At 42.1% G+C, this 18,005-nt stretch overlaps 1 protein-coding gene across 1 annotated transcript in view; it reads left to right on the forward strand.

The window, feature by feature from the left end:
• Window positions 1–6,360, forward strand: part of tbc1d12a (TBC1 domain family, member 12a) — a 31,850-nt gene extending 25,490 nt beyond the window's left edge. The window contains exons 10-13 of the mRNA XM_079248625.1: window positions 720–848; window positions 931–1,040; window positions 3,170–3,428; window positions 3,505–6,360. Coding sequence (XP_079104751.1) covers window positions 720–848; window positions 931–1,040; window positions 3,170–3,428; window positions 3,505–3,576 — 570 coding nt within the window. The 3' untranslated portion in view covers window positions 3,577–6,360. The remainder of the gene's footprint in view (window positions 1–719; window positions 849–930; window positions 1,041–3,169; window positions 3,429–3,504) is intronic.
• Window positions 6,361–18,005: the final 11,645 nt, after the last annotated feature.

The raw sequence follows: 18,005 nt of genomic DNA on the forward strand, positions 1-18,005 counted from the left end.
GTTGCTATGGTAACGCCCCGTAACGGAGGGATATTACAGTGTTTAACTGGCCGAACTATGTATAGGAAAATAATGCAGCCAGTTGTCACTGACAATGGTATAAACTATGTTTAGGTGAACTTCCACAACCTACTGCAGTTATTCTACATGGACCTGCAGCCGGAGCCGACTGAGACTGGCCGCCTGGGAGTGCTTTAGGACGGGAGAGGCTCCCGCTGCTCCTTCCTTACAGTAACTGCAGAACAATATGTGCCTTCAAGTCAGTCGCCACAACACCAGAAAAGTCTCTAATAACTCCAGTAAAAGTTGCTAGATTTGTCGCTTTTAACAAAAAAAGTCTCCAGATTTAGCGAGAAAGTCTCCAAGTTGACAACAGTGTCTGAATGAAAGCAAAGCGGCTGTGGGAGGAGTTTACAGCACAGCGCTGCAACGCCAGAGACGCTCGATTAGCAGCTGAAGACAGCAGGAGAGGAAACTGCAGAGAGAGAAATAATCACACCCTTTTATTTTTATCATGGTTGGAAACTCAGATCGTAATTTAGATGAAAATCCGATTAATTGCCCAGACTTAGTTCAGACCGGTTCCAGCTGGTTCAGACTTTCCTTACATCAGACTGAACCAAGATGTTAACAGAACAGTTTTCTTTTGTTGTTTATTCATTAAACGTGTGTGTGTGTGTGTGTGTGTGTGTGTGTGTGTGTGTGTGTGTGTGTTTCAGGTCCAGGGCATGTCCTTCATCGCTGCTGTTCTCATCCTCAACCTGGAGGAAGCCGAAGCCTTCATCACCTTTGCCAACCTGCTCAACAAACCCTGTCAGATGGCCTTCTTCAGAGTGGACCACGACCTGGTGAGCCTCTTCATCATCATCGTCATCATCTTCATCGTCATCATGGTCATCATCATGGTCATCTTCTTCTTCTCTCTTTCAGATGTTGAAGTATTTTTCAGCATTTGAGATTTTCTTTGAGGAGAATCTGCCGCGTCTCTTCAGCCACTTCCAGACCAGCAACTTGACCCCTGACCTCTACCTGATCGACTGGTGAGTCCTCAGACTCTACTTCCTGTTTCTGGTCCTCGAGCCGCTGTTCCAATAAACGCTCAGTATTCTGATTCGGAGGCTGGAGAATCCCAGATTATTAAGACAGCACCATTAACCCTTCAACCTCCAGCAGACCTCGCTGAGGTCTTTCCCTTCTAGACCAGGACCAGAAGGGTGGAACTCTGTGATGGTCATGTGACCCTCCAGCTGGTCTACGGAGGTTTTCCAGCGTTTCTTTACAATCCAGACACAACATGTAGTGTTTATTCAGAGACTCTAGATGGTAAATCCACCATTATTTATCACATCTTCATCACCATCACTACCATGTTGCTAAGAGACCTCTATTTTCACCTGGACATGATGATGAAGACACTTCCTGTCAGACTTTCCACCAATCAGAGAGCTTAAACTGACGGTAACGTCCAATCAGGAGCAGCCAAAGATCAACAAGTGATGAGAAAAGCAGGAAAATAATTATCCTCTATGGCTGGAATAAAGCCAAGAAGACGTTTGGGATGCAGCTGAGGTGGAGGTGCTGCAGTGAGGACAGCAGGTAGATAGTAGCAGGAAGACGTGGGAATGAGGAAAACGTGTAAAGTTCTTCATCTGGAATTTTCTGTTGGAAGCCAGGAATAAAAGTTGTGGACAGGAAGTGGAAAGTTTCTCTCCTGGTGCTGCTGGATCGTCCATGGAAGTCTGGATCACATGGAGACCAAACGCTGTCCACCGAGGAGCAGCCGGGGTGTTTTCCTTACTGCCGTGTTACGCTGACAACGGCGTGCACATGGCGGGAACGTGCACATGAACATGCACGTGGCGGGAGCGTGCACATGAACATGCACGTGGCGGGAGCGTGCACATAAACATGCATGTTGCGGGAACGTGCATGTGGCAGGAACGTGCACATGAACATGCATGTGGCGGGAACGTGCACATGAACATGCATGTTGCGGGAACGTGCATGTGGCAGGAACGTGCACATGAACATGCATGTGGCGGGAGCGTGCACGTGAACATGCATGTGGCGGGAGTGTGCACATGAACATGCATGTGGCGGGAACGTGCACATGGCAGGAACGTGCAGATAAAACATGCACATGGTGGGAACGTGCACATGAACATGCACGTGGCGGGAGTGTGCACATGAACATGCATGTGGCGGGAACGTGCACATAAACATGCACATGGTGGGAACATGCACATGAACATGCACGTGGCGGGAGCGTGCACATGAACATGCACGTGGCGGGAGCGTGCACATAAACATGCATGTTGCGGGAACGTGCATGTGGCAGGAACGTGCAGATAAAACATGCACATGGTGGGAACGTGCACATGAACATGCACGTGGCGGGAGCGTGCACATGAACATGCACGTGGCGGGAGCGTGCACATGAACATGCACGTGGCGGGAGCGTGCACATAAACATGCATGTTGCGGGAACGTGCATGTGGCAGGAACGTGCACATGAACATGCATGTGGCGGGAACGTGCACATGAACATGCACGTGGCGGGAGCGTGCACATGGCAGGAACGTGCACATAAACATGCACATGGTGGGAGCGTGCACATGAACATGCACGTGGCGGGAGCGTGCACAGACACGTTAAAGTTGTGTTGTGGCGTAAAATGGACCTGCTGCTCTTCATGAGTCTGGTTTCTGTCAACATGCTGGAGGTAGTTTTCATTCTGCCGTGGAGGGTCAGGGGAAGGGTGCGCCTGTGTGTGTGTGTGTGTGTGTGTGTGTGTGTGTGTGAAATAGTTTTATGTTGTAAAGCACGGTGAAATGCATCTGTCTGAGAGGTGCTGTGTAAATAAAGTTAGAAGTTTGCTGTGACTGAAAGCGTTTCATGAGGACATTGATGACTTTCTGCCTTTTCAGAACATTTCAGTCGTTTCTGGACCAGAGTTCCATAGACGTGTCAGATTAACTCGGTCTTGCCGCAACGGGCAGGTTACCTGCTCCAGAGCTCCGAGTTGTTCAGCTGTATTGATCTCAGGTTGTTGATATTTACACCCAGGTTATTAACTAGATTGTATTACATGAACCGCTCCAGATGTTCCAGCTTCAGGCAGGAAGCCAACCGGCTCTCAGACCAGGAGTAAACGTGTGTTTGTCTGCAGGATCTTCACGCTGTACAGCAAGTCTCTTCCTCTGGACGTGGCCTGCCGGGTCTGGGACGTGTTCTGCCGGGACGGCGAGGAGAGCTTGTTCCGGACCGGGCTGGGGATCCTGCGGCTCTACGAGGACATCCTGCTGCAGATGGACTTCATCCACATCGCTCAGTTCCTCAGCCGTCTGCCCGAAGACCTGCAGCCTCAGACGCTCTTCAACGCCATGGCAACCACGCACATGATGAGCCGGAACCGCCGCTGGGCTCAGGTCCGCCTCCCGCAAACAGGGAGGGACAGGAGATCCGCCCAGGAGACGCGTGTTTGACTCTGTCTGTCTCTTTCAGGTCTTCTCTGCTCTGATGAAGGATGGAAATAAGGAGGTGGAGAAAAGCAGCAGCCCAGCGCTGAGAAGCTAACGCCGGCTGGAGCTTCCGACCTGAGCCGGACGGCGAGCCGGCGGTCTGTGGAAGGACGCCACCGAGCTGGGACCAGAGCGGAGAACCGAGCCCTCCTCTGCTCATCAGCTGTCGGGACGCCACTAACGGCGAGCATCCAGCTCGGAATCTGACTGGTGCTGAAGATGTTCTGAAGGCTCCAGAAACGGCGGTTTCCCCTGTTGGGCCAGCAGCGTTGGAAGCTGCGAGGCTCTGGCTCCTGCTACAGGTGGAGGAGGTGGCGGACCGGGTGGAGGAGGTGGCGGACCGGGTGGAGGAGGTGGCGGACCGGGTGGAGGAGGTGGCGGACCGGGTGGAGGAGGTGGCGGACCGGGTGGAGCAGATAACTGGGGCAGGTTCAGACATTCTAACGGGAAAAACGAGCCTAAAGTTAAAAGCTTCTGCTGATCTGATCGGAGTATTTTCTTCCTGCTTGACGTCTGAGCTGATTTGATCGTCGGGGTCAAAGTTACAAAAACCGTCTCATCTGTCAGCTTTTAGTTGTTTCTGCTTCCGGTTAGTTTCCGTCTGAAGAATCATGAGAAGAAGAAACGCTCTGTTCAGCAGAAACGACCGAAAACTGAGGGTGAATCATCCTGCTCACTTCCTCTTCCTCTTTCTTTTCACACTGCTTCCTGTTTAACACTCCTTTCCTGTCACGCCATTAACCCGTTGTTTAGGTCCAGGTCCTGGTCCTGGTCCAGGTCTGAACCTCCAACAAGTCGCTGCAGGAGGAGAAAACTGGACTTTTGCTTTTAAATGAAATTCAACTATTTTTTCCTCTTTTCTGTCAGAAACTCTTCAGTTTTTCATGTCAGACTCAGTTTCTTCCTCTTTGTTTTTCTCTGCATCTCAAACACTCCGTTTTACGAGGATTTGTTGGCCCAAAGTGGAAATGCAGAGAAACTCCCTCCGCTGGTCAGTTTTCTGATGAAGGACGTCAGCACTTGAACAGACAGTGAACGGATGCAGAGGAACTTCCATCGTCATGTGTGAGAAGTTAAAAACTCAGCAAACTGAAACACGTTCACATCAAACCCCTAAAGCTCCTCTGGTTCAGGTTTCATCACAAGCACTTTGAGTTTCTCTTTATTTAAGCAAAACTGCGGCTCTGACGTGAAGATGGAGGCTTTTCTGCTTTCTGTTCCTCATTTGAACAAACTGAACTTCTTTAGTTGTGGTGTTTTCTCTGCTCAATCTGCAGCGAGGACACCTCTTCAATAAAGCCAAACGCACCCCTGCAGCTCGCCAAGGACCAGTAGACAGATTTTTCCTGTAAAATCATAAAAGACCAGGTGCATAGGAGAAGTCTGCAGAGAGTTCATGTTGGGAACAACATGGACATGCGGAAGGTGGATGCTGTCTGAGCTCAGATCTGGAGAAATGAATAAGTGCAATAAAGTCTTTGGCGATAGAACTCCACATGACAGATCAATACTCCACATGACAGATCAATACTCCACATGACAGATCAATACTCCACATGACAGATCAATACTCCACATGATAGACCAATACTCCACATGACAGATCAATACTCCACATGACTGATCAATACTCCACATGACAGATCAATACTCCATGTCACAGATCAATACTCCACATGACAGATCAATACTCCACATGACAGATCAATACTCCATGTCACAGATCAATACTCCACATGACAGATCAATACTCCATGTCACAGATCAATACTCCATGTCACAGATCAATACTCCACATGACAGATCAATACTCCACATGACAGATCAATACTCCACATGATATATCAATACTCCATGTCACAGATCAATACTCCACATGATAGACCAATACTCCACATGACAGATCAATACTCCACATGACAGATCAATACTCCACATGATAGACCAATACTCCACATGACAGATCAATACTCCACATGACTGATCAATACTCCACATGACAGATCAATACTCCACATGACAGATCAATACTCCACATGACAGATCAATACTCCATGTCACAGATCAATACTCCACATGACAGATCAATACTCCACGTCACAGATCAATACTCCATGTCACAGATCAATACTCCACATGACAGATCAATACTCCATGTCACAGATCAATACTCCACATGATAGACCAATACTCCACATGATAGATCAATACTCCACATGACTGATCAATACTCCACATGACAGATCAATACTCCATGTCACAGATCAATACTCCACGTCACAGATCAATACTCCACATGACAGATCAATACTCCACATGACAGATCAATACTCCATGTCACAGATCAATACTCCACATGACAGATCAATACTCCATGTCACAGATCAATACTCCACATGATAGACCAATACTCCACATGATAGATCAATACTCCACATGACTGATCAATACTCCACATGATAGACCAATACTCCACATGATAGATCAATACTCCACATGGCAGATCAATACTCCACATGACTGATCAATACTCCACGACTGATCAATACTCCACATGACAGATCAATACTCCATGTCACAGATCAATACTCCACATGGCAGATCAATACTCCACGTCACAGATCAATACTCCACATGACGGATCAATACGCTGTGTGTTGGATCAATACTTTGTGGGTGAGAGGTAGAAGTGAATGTGGGAGGTTGAAACACTTTTTATTTAAATGTTTTAGAGGTTTATGTGAATTCAGTTTTCCTGCGTCGTCTCAGATCTGTGTTTTCATGCTGCCTTACAGTTCATGTAAATAAACTGTAAAAATCTTTCTTTTTCACATACTGGACTCTAGTTTCATGTAAATAAATACTGCAGCAGAACTCCTCTCCTGTCTTCCGTCCGCCCATCGCACCGGGACAACCGGGTCTCCGTCAAGCTGTTTAATCATCCAGGTTTTCCTCTGGAGGAAACAAAACCCTGCTCATGCTAACACCAGTAGATTTTCATGATTTTTTCCCCCACAGTGACATTTTTTATTCCTGGAGATGTTTCCAGCTGCATCCTGAGGCTGAGAGACCACCTCCCAACGAGAAAGGGACGGAGTCAACACTGGACTGACTTTTACTGGCTAGAGAGCTCTCAGAGGAGATGCGGGATGAAGACCATGCCAGATGAACCATTGTTGAGTTGAATCCCTGTGAACAGTCAGTCACAGGTGAGGCAATCAGAGACTCCAGACAGGTGAAACCAGGAACATGAGGCAAAAACGAGGAAATCCCAACAAATCCTAACACTTCCAAACCGGACCGGTGTCGTGTTTGACAGCCTGGACGTTCGGCTTTTTAATGGGCCTGTGTCGAAACGCATCCCATCAACCCAGATAAAAATCCACGGTCAGCAGCGCCTCGTTACCTGGCGTTACCATGGCAGCAGTTGACAGAAAGGTATTTCCTCCCATCAGAACGAGGCGTTTTCATGTAGATGGAATACTGAGAGGAATTCTGGGGTGAAAAACTGCGACCACTGCCGGAAAAATCATGAATCATGGGAGAAAACTGCTCCCTCATGGAAGCAGGAATCTATCCTGACTGGATATTTTATCTGGTCCAACTGGAATGAAATTACTGGAAAATCTAAATGTTATTTATGTTCATGTTCAGAAGAGCTAAAGATGACGAATGAAACATCTTTCAGGAAGGCAGACTTACATCTTCGATTTATTTTCAAAGATTTGCTTTTATCTGTTTGACTGGTTTGACTGGAAGGTGTTGTGTCCACATTTCACCACTAGGTGGAGTCAGAGATCAGTTTTAGTCCCCAGACTGAATGACGGGACCTGGTTCTGAGAAACTGCTTCTAAACCAAGCAATCCAGTTTGTTTTCAGATGAGCTGTCTGAAGTCCATTTCAAGGACAACATGGTCAGGTCAGAGTTGTTCAGTTTCTTCTATTAATGAAAGATTAAAGTGAAAGGTGGACTACCGACTTCCGGGGGATGTAGATGAGATATTACCAGCAGCATAACCTTTCTGATCTCCTCTCAGCTGCTTCTTCAGATTATGATCAGATGGTTTAAACAGGAGGTGAGGAACTTGTGACGGCGTGGATAAGCCGAGGCCTCGCTCAGGGATCTCAGGTATTTCCGGGGCTTGTGGTGGTCGTGGGGCAAAGCCGTGAGGGGCCGCGAGGGGCCTCTCGCCACTTCTCAGCGAGAGGAAGGATCAGTCTGAGAGCTTTCCTGTGAAGGTGGGGCTGGAGGAGAAGAAGGAGCTCTGTGGCCCCAGGGGCCCCTGTGATACCAAAGCAGGAGGGAGAGAGGTCAGGAGGCTGGAGTGGAAGGGATGAACAGGAAAAGAAGAGAAAAATGGTAAATATTCACTTCAGAGGATCTGAAGTCTTCCAACTCACTTCAGAAAAGTTTCACAGTCAAAAGTTGTTGGAAATCGGTGAAAGGCTCGACAATGAGGCATCACAATTTCAGTGTCTCCGGCATTGTCATGAATAAATAAATATATTCCTCAACTCAATCCCTTTTTAACAACATTTAACTATGGTGCTCAAAAGCACGAATACTTCCTGAGTAACATCCAGGCTTAAAATATAAGTATAAAAGTTTGACAAAATGTTAAAAAACAGGAATACATAATCTACTTGTGCATAAGTATTGTAATATCTGCAATAAAACTCACTAATGTAGTAATACAAGGCTTTTTTTTTTTTTTTTAACCTTTTTACGCATTTTTGAACTTCCCTAATGTCCATGCGTAACACACTTTCAAATGCCAGGATTGCCCATAAAATGTGTTTGTAGTTATGTCACCAGCTACAGCCTAGTCAAGAAGACTTTGAGGCACACAGACAACGACCTGAAAGGTCAGTAAGTCTCTCTTTAAATGCTGATATTTGGACTTTGATCACTAAAATCATATCTTTTAGAATAATGCCACAACATATATGACTATTTTATTTATAAAACATGTCTTTTCGATGTGACATCAATCATTAATGTAATGAAGACTAAGCAGTGTGTCAGCTAGCGAAGCCGTTGTTCAGCTGAGTTTTGGCAGGACAATAGCTTCTTTGGAAAGACTGTCTATAAAAGATGGATGGAGCTTCCGTGACAGCTTCCGAGTATCTGTGACATCACCCGTTTGTGGGTGATGGGGGGACGCAATCTAGGAATATATAGTTCTGACAATGTCACGCAGGGGAATTTTACCCCTGAGAAACACCTAACCTGGTAGCCACTGGTTTGGCACACAGGTTAGTTACACACAACCCAAAAAATGAAAACAAAACTAAATCAGGAATATCAATTAAAAGAAACATTTGAGCTAAACCAGCTCAAATGTAAGGGATGAGGTCTGGTCGTAGCAGCATCTAAACAAAAAGAGGGAAAACTCACAAACCAAACCACCAGTACATTGCACACCAAACAAAACACTTGGAGAAAACCACCACCAGGGAAGGGGATACTGCTTTGGGCCTACGTACCTGCACACAAAATAAAGAATTAAAACCCACACGACAATCTAAAATATTACATGAACAAAATATAATGAACAGAATAGAACAATGCTGCGGTGGCCCTGAAGTGCAAACCACAACAACAAAACAAAAAACACAAATGCGAAACAAAAAAAAACGCAACAACAAATTAAGAAACAGCAACAAATTAAAAATGACAACAATTACAAAAAACACGATGACAAATTTAAAAACTTGTTGCCCGCTGGTACCTACCTCTTCCGGTATGTTAATGTCGTGCTTTTTCTAAGTTTGTTGTTTTTTATTTGTCATTGTTGAAAATGCCCTTGATAAGTATGTGTGTAGCCCTTTAAGACATGTAATGTCTGAGTGTCGGCCTCAGTGATTGGTCCGTGTGTCAGTCATGTCAGCCAATGATAGTGCACTATCCAGCAGATGCATGGGCAGTATGGCCGACGGCATGTTAAAGTGTGGACGTTCTTCATGCTTTCTTGTTAGTTCCTCTTTGTTCTGAGGGTGAGTAAATGGAAACAAAGTAAGTTCAACATACACCTTTTGCTAAATATGTAGTTGCTTTAAATGTTAAGCAGTATGTAAAGTAAACTTTGGTTTGATAATATAACTTGCTACTACACTGTAAAAAAGAAAAAGTTGGGTGAACTTAAAATTTCAAGGCAACAAACTTCGATAAAATTTTAAGTTGGACAGCTAAACTAAATATTTTAAGTTTTGCTTTTGAGTTTGCTCAACTCTAAATTAGGATTTTTTACAACTCAATTGTAAGTTCCACTAAATTATAATTTTATATTGTAATAACTTTTCAGCTTTAGTTCTGGTAACTGTTCCACAAGTTGTACTCATTTAAAAATCTACATGGTTATAACTTTTAATCCTTACTTGCTCTAACTCTTTAATAAGTTGTAATAATTTATCATTTTACACTGTAATAACTCAAATTCATTCGCAAAATCCACTTGAATTTGATTAAGTTAGTATAGCAGAATAATTTAAGAGTAATTTAAAATTGCACACTGCTAATGTAACAGAACTTAATTTAATTTCAATCACTTCTAATCAATGCATAAATAATTACAGATGCAACATACATCCTCAAAACCTTAGTTTTATTTAAACTAGCAGCGTTGAATCAAATAAAAAGACAAATAAAAAAGCAGTTTGTGCTTTTATCAATATAAGAAAAATGAAAGACAACTTGTGCTCATAAAAAAAGGACAGTTGGACAGTCCCATGCAATTGTGAAAGATGTGATTTCAAAGCACTGATGGTTCTGAAAGTGCAGCAGTCCCTGTGTTTGCAAAGCCGTGTTGAACCTCTGTGATGTAGCCGATAATGTTTCAGCTGAACAGCTTCCATGGTGTTGGTAAACTTACAGAACTTGAACTGCATTCATTTCAATCTGAAAAACAAAGATGACAATTTGCTGGGAATTAGAAAGGCAGTCAGCCGAAATGTTATACGTTACACAAAACATTTTATAATTTTAATGACAATGCAAAGACTAGACTAGACCCTTGAGCTAAAAAGAGTACACATTCAGTGTTTTTATTTTTAATACATTTTTCTGCAGTAAACATGAATTAAAATAACATTTATTATTCAAGGTTATCAACCTATATCTATACCTAAACCCAACACCTACATCAGTTTAGGTTAAGAAAGTCAGCAATCAGTATAAAACAGGGCAGTCAATTAAATGCATTTGTGACGGGGTTCTGTTCGCTGTACAATGATGTGGCGAACTCGTGGCTCCTTTTCTGATGTGGGTTTTATTGTGCGCATCAATCTCCACAGTGCAGTGATATTTACAGTGACCAGCCAGCTATTTAGACAATTTACAAGTTTGTATTTACAATGGCTGCCCGCTCTGCAAACCATCAACACTCCGTTTTTAATTACTCACACCAAGTTCTCCGACCAACTCCTCACACTCTGCCCCGGTCCGCTCTGAATGAGCGTCTTAAAAACACAATGCCCCGCCCCTTCCCATGAACTTCCCATTACTACAAATAAATGGGATTTTCCCCCAAATTTCCCAACAATATATCGACCACCCAAAGAAACCATATCAACAAAGTTCATGAACATAACCCCATACATATTTCCACAGATGAACATATGGAAAAACATACTATGGTGTATTATTCTGAAAATCCGTTAGTCACGGGACGATGACGCCTTTGCCGCATTGCGGCATACTCCAGCCATAAAACACAGGTAAACCTCTTAACCCAGTTTTCACCAACCCCCCAGCAGATGAAGATGACACCCCAGTAGTTTTCCCACCCATAACCTGCTCCCAGTATTTGTAACAAAACCAATAGGTGTGCACCCCTATTAGTCTGCTACCTGACAGGTGGCATAGCTGAACTAAAGCGGCTACATGGGACTGCGAGAGATTTGCTGGGCCTGACGACCCGGAACACAGTCAGGTAGGTGGTTGGGGGTGTAGGTGTCAGTGACAAGGCAGCTTTGTCACAGCATTTCAATACTTTTAAACAGAAGGACAATATATCCAAGCCTGGGAGCCCACAGTGGGTCATAGTACAAATATTTAAACCCTTTTCTAATCAAAAGCAATGTAGTAAATTCAGGGCTGGCCTATATTTTGACCAACACAATATTTTAAATAGGTAGATTGGCCTTTCCTACCATTACACTGTAATAATTTTATCAACTTTGACATGACTTACATCAAATCATTTTATTATGTAAATGGTAGTAGCATGAGGTGTTTTATTGAACTCGGCATGATGTAAATGTTACTACAAAAAAGTGTTACACAAACTGCTCCATGTTGTCCTGATACTTAGTACATGAAATATCAGCTAATGTGTTAGCATTAATACCCTAATGGCTACTCCTTTAGTTTCAGCTAGTAAGCGAGCATGAATTAACTGAATACTAACCAGCAGAAGCTAACATGTCTTGTCCTGTTTGAACAGTACTAACCAGCAGAAGCTAACATGTCTTGTCCTGTTTGAACGGAATCTGCCCAGATAAGCTAGCTGCTAACTCATGCAGCAGTTCTGCTAACCACTGCTGAGTGAAAAGCTGTTTGTGTTTAAATGTTGAAAATGTGTAGGTTGCCTCCTCCATAAATCTACAACATACTACACAACACTAGCCAACAATTCCCATACCATTTAAACTTAATTTAAATAAAAACTTACCTGCATGGAGTCCAGCTCGAGGCAGTACAGCCAAGTGAGACTCCAAGTAAAAATTGCAAACTCAAAAAGTTGGTTTTCCCGCATTTTACAACAAAGAAATTAAAGTTAGCAGAACTGTTGTCCCTTGTATTGAACTCTAACTTAAAGTTATCATTTTTAACGACTCACCAAATTGTTTTGGAGCAAACAACTTGCTTGTTTTGTTGGGATTACTAACATTATTGCTTTAAATGCCATTAATACATATTTTCAAGTTTTACCTACTTAAGTGACTGTTTCAGGCCAACCAATACAAGTTGGATTTTTTGCAGTGTACTGCTATATACTTTGTACTTATTTGAATATTTGTATTGATTTGCATTAATTTGCTTTATTGTAGACCACATTCATCTACTATGCAGTAATTAAAGACTGTTATAACGGAACTAAAGTTTCATCCTTTGCCGGATGCCCATAGTGGCTGTAAACATCAGAACCTCACTCGTTCATCAGAACAGTCATTGTGTTTTATCTTTTTTTGTTTTTTTTTAATTTGTTGTTTTTTTTTTAGAATTTTTTGTAGTGTTAATTAAATTTGTTGAGTTTTTTTTTAAATTTGTCATGTGTTTTTTGTAATTGTTGCTGTCATTTTTAATTTGTTGCTGTTTCTTAATTTGTTGTTTCGTTTTTTTGTTTTGTATTTGTCTTTTTTTCTTTTGTTGTTGTGGTTTGATCTTCAGGGCCACCGTACAATGCAGAGTAGAAAAGAAAACCTAAACTAGAAAATACTCTTACAACAGAGCAAATGTGCATGCCCTTTTATGCTGAATGATTGATATGCAATTGCATGACCATTTGGAGAAGCAGCACAACTATCCAACTTAATTTATTATGGTAACGCATTGGGATACGAACGTCTGAACAAGAGCCCATTTCTTTAACCACTACACCAGCACAGCTTTCCACTGTACTGTGGCAGAATTATCCAAAATTTTATCATTGGAATGGGAATGTTTTTTTTTTACACTTCCTGCAGTGTGTAATTGGCAAAAGAGCTTAAGATTTAAATGTGTGAAGTAGCAGACAACATCTATTAGATATAGATCAGCATTAGGAGAAGAAGTACAACCATCTAATATGATTTATGAACTCATGAATTTCGGAAAGAAAGGCAATTCATTTTACCACTATGCAACAACAGCTCTCCTTCACACCCTGGCAGGAGCGCTAATATATATTGCCATTGGTATGGAATTGCCTTTGCCACCAGTGTGTAATCAGCAGAATTGCAAAAAGAAGTGAAAGGTTTAACTGCTGTCAAGAAGCTAAACATTATTTTAAATAGTTTGTAAATACAACTAAAATTCTGAAGTCAGTAGTTAAACTACATTAATCATTGCAGAAAATCATTGCAGAAAACCATTTAGAACTGCTTGTGTAATCAGTTAAAGACTTTATTGTTTAACGTGAGCAATGTTGTTTCATTCGAAGTATTTTAACAACACTAACTATCATTTCTGCAGTTTATTTTTTTTTTTACCTTGTACTAACCCTTTGTATTAATTGCACAACTTTTGAGGACAGACATTGCACAGGATATATTTTATTTGTGCAGACAGCCCACACTATAATTGCACAGGTTGCAGTCCAAAACAAAGCCAAAGCTCTTTGAACAGATCAATCCACAGCACACTGTGTGCATAACTGACATACCATCAAAGTGTACAATGTTCAAGACTGGATTTGAACCCTTGCCTTGTATACCAGCGGGTACCTGTGTACGTTGCAGAAAATGGACCAATCGCTGAGCTGCATTTTTTGTTTTGTCCAATCACAGGAACAGAGTTGAAAAATGGACAAAAACTTGAATAACTTGGAAAAGTTTAAATGTTACAAGGACCAATTGGATGAAGAGTTTGACACTTGAATGGTTGAAGTGACACTAAAGGTGTGGGAGGAGTAGCATTTCAAACATTTTGCAGGAAAGACAACTTTATTTTATTTGAAGCATTTTAACAATTTAAAATGAACTCTCACTTCCGCACATTTTATTTTTTGCTTAATATAAATACTTTGTATTCAGTGTTCAACTTTCCAAGACTAACATTTCACCAACATTATCGCACATGTGCAGACTGCTCATACTTGAACAACAGTTTGTAATTGAAGCGAAAGCTTTTTGATAGATTAGTACATTACATTCAGTGTGCAACAACTGACATACCATCATGGCAAACACAGTACAATACGGGACTTGAACCGTTGCTTTGTATACCAATATGTACCTGTGTACCGGTGCAGAAAATGGAGCAATCACTGCGCTGAATTCAGTTTCGTCCTATCACAGGAATAGATTTGAATACATTGACAAAAAACATTTTCTGCACCGGTAAACAGGTACGCATCGGCGTGCAAGGCAAGGGTTCAAATCCAGTATGGAACAATATGTGCCATGATGTAAGTGGTTGCACAGAGGGCTAAATGCTGCTCCAGCAATGTGCTCAGCAGCAGCTGTACAGTTCAAGTGTGGGGAGTTGATACAAATAAGATACTGTAAGTTTAATGTCTGTGTACTGAAGTTGTACAAATAGGGTAAAGTGTTAATTCAAATAACAATGAAGCTGTGCAGAAATTACATTTCAATATTAAAATATTGTTGTGAAAATGTTTCAAAGGAAAAAAAAGTTCACGTTGAACAATAAAGTTAACTACTGACTTCAGACTTAGTTGTTTTAACAAACTATAAGAAACTATACCTTTACCTTCTTGACAGCAGTTCAAGCTTTCACTGCTTTTTTTAATTACACAAAAAGCAATGATTACACACTGGTGGGAAAGGCATTCCCATTCCAATGGCATAAAATCTTAACACTCCTGCTCAGAAGGCAAGAGCTGGGGTGACGTAGTGGTAAATTTTGTTCAGAAGGTTGTCGGTTCAAACACAGATACCAAATCTTGTCAAATGGTTGTACTTCTTCTCATAATGCTTATGCTGACAAACGTGAGCTAATAAATCTTGTGTCCTACTTCACCCATTTAAATCTTAAGCTCTTTTGCTAATTCCACACTGCAGGAAGTTTAAAAAAAAAAAAAAACTTCCCATTCCAATGGTAAAAACCTTTGACAATCTTGCCAGCTGCAGCTGGAGTAGGGGTAAAAAAAATGGGCTCTTGTTAAGGTTTTTGTCAGTTTGAATCCTGATGCAGTACCCTGATAAATCAAGTAGGATAGTTTTCTACTTTTTTAAAACTACAAACTAACAATTGAAACCACTTTGATGCAGTAACGCACCATTTTGTTCTTGGCCAATCATCACGGAAATCGAGGAAGATTTTCTATGAAAGGCTCCTTGGGCCTGCCTTGCTTCCTTCTTCCTGTCTTAAAATGTTTAGTGTTTGATATTCATTGATCAAACAAATGATGATAAATTGAAGTCTTGAAAATCTGTAATTACGGTCTTCTCTTGTTTCTTTTCAATTAAACAGAAACCATTGCTTTTGTTAATCACATTCACAAGGTTAATCTGAAATAGTTTCAGCTAGCTGGTAGCATTTGCTGTGCTAGCTAACATGGCTATATGCTAAGGTTTTTACATTGTTCAAGCGACAAACTTGATATGAAAAGTTTAATACAGATTAGTTTAGTTAAATGCCTTCTTTGACATGGAGCTTGTCTCCAAAAACATAGAAACATTTTACAGCTTTTTACAAGTAGTATAACAAAAAACCAAATAAATTGTATAAACCAGTTGCTAGATTATAAGAGCTACATTAAGCTAACTGTTTACATTAACATCACTAGCTAACACTGCTAACTGCTAGTATTGCAACTTTGTACAGTTATTTGGGTTACAAATAATTTGGGTGAAACATTTAATTTTGGTACATTCATTTAGATGTGTGCCAAATACACAGCTCAGCTAAGTTAACCTTCTAGGGGAGGTTTTGCAAAAACATGTTTGATAAAATATAAAGCTGTTATGTTTCTGTTATGTAAATTATTGAGCTCTCCGCATTTTCCTGGCTGCTATAGACTTGCTATTGATTTTTTTTTTAAGTAGAAAATCTTCTTATATAGATATTAGCTCAAATTAGATCTTTTTTTCTGAGGATTTTATGTCGGTTCGGAGGGTGTGCTGCAAGGGAAATTTTTCTGCATACTTTTGGCTCTCTCAAGACTTGTTATGGGTCTCCAAGGTAATGAAAGACTTGTTTACAATCAGGATCAACTAATTAAACTCTCCCAAATCAGGTTTATCAAAGCAACACATCAAACCCTGATGGAGTTGGAAAAAAAAAAAGGAGAGGATGCAGAGCGGGAGTGAGGCAGAGGAGAAAGCTAAAGGGTGGTGGAATTGCAGTGCTGGTTAACCAGCATTGATGTCATCCTGGACATGTTACTGTCAAGGAGAAGATATGCACAAGGGACATGGAACTGTTAGCTGTGAGCTTTTGTCCATATTATTTACCCAGAGAGTTTACTTGTGTTATTCTGGTAGCGGTTTATATAATACCTGGTACCGCACCAGACACAGCCTGTGACGTCATCAGTTCCTTCGTGGCTTGGCTGCAAACACAGCATCCAAACTCATTCATGGCGATCTCCGGAGACTTCAACGTCTCCCTCTATGTAACTCTACCAACATTCCAGCAGTTTGTCAGCTGCTCCACCAGAGCAAATAAGATGTTGGACTTATTTATGCAAATATGAATAATGGATACAGTTGTTCTGCCCTGCCTCCTTTAGGAAGATCTGACCATAATCTGGTTCTTCTCACCTCCACCTACAAGCCCATCGTTCAGCAGCAACCAGTCATCACAAAGACTATCAAAATCTGGTCTGCTGAAGCTGAAGATGCTCTTAGAGGAGGCTTTGAGGCTACAGACTGGAACGTCCTTTGTGAACCTCATGGAGACGACATCAACGCCATGACTGAGTGTGGGACAGATTACATAAACTTCTGTGTGGACAGCATCGTCCCAACAAGAACAGTGAGGTGCTTCCCCAATAACAAACCCTGGATCACCAGTGACCTGAAAAAGCTGCTGAACATCAAAAAGAAAGCCTTCAGGGATGGAGACAGGGAGTTATTGAGGGCAACACAAAAACAACTTAAAACCCAAACTGAGAAGTGCAAGGAGGACTACAGGAAGAAGTTAGAAAGTCAGCTCCAGCAGAATAACCTGAGGGATGTGTGGTCTGGAATGAAGAAGATCACCGGCTTCAAGTTAAAGGGGGACCAGCCTGATGGAGGTCTGGACAGAGCTAATGAGCTGAACATATTCTTCAACAGGTTCAGTTCACCCCCTACCTCCAGTCCAACAGACCACACACCCTCCATAAGCCCACTGCTTTCCTGTCACGCCTCCAATCTGTCACCCTGCAGCTCAGTCATGGACCAGAACACAGCTTCATCTCCCTCCACATCAGGACATCCTGAGACCTCCACCTTGTTTGTCTCCTGCAATCAGGTTAAGAAGCAACTTGAGAAACTGAACCAGAACAAGGCTGCAGGTCCAGATGGTGTCAGTCCCAGAGTTCTCAAGACCTGCTCAAAACAACTATGTCCAATTCTCCAGCACCTTTTCAACACCAGTCTGTGACAAAATAGAGTCCCAGTGCTGTGGAAAACCTCCTGCCTTGTTCCAGTGCCTAAAAAAACACAACCAGCTGAACCAAGTGACTACAGACCAGTTGCCCTGACATCTCACATCATGAAAGTCCTGGAGAGACTCTTACTGGCTCACCTCAACAAGCAAGTAAACACCTTTCAGGACCCATTCCAGTTTGCATATCGTAATGGACTTGGGGTTGAAGATGCCATCATATACCT

This window comes from Telmatherina bonti (assembly GCF_933228915.1).
Source record: "Telmatherina bonti genome assembly, chromosome: 11".
Lineage (NCBI taxonomy): Eukaryota > Metazoa > Chordata > Actinopteri > Atheriniformes > Telmatherinidae > Telmatherina > Telmatherina bonti.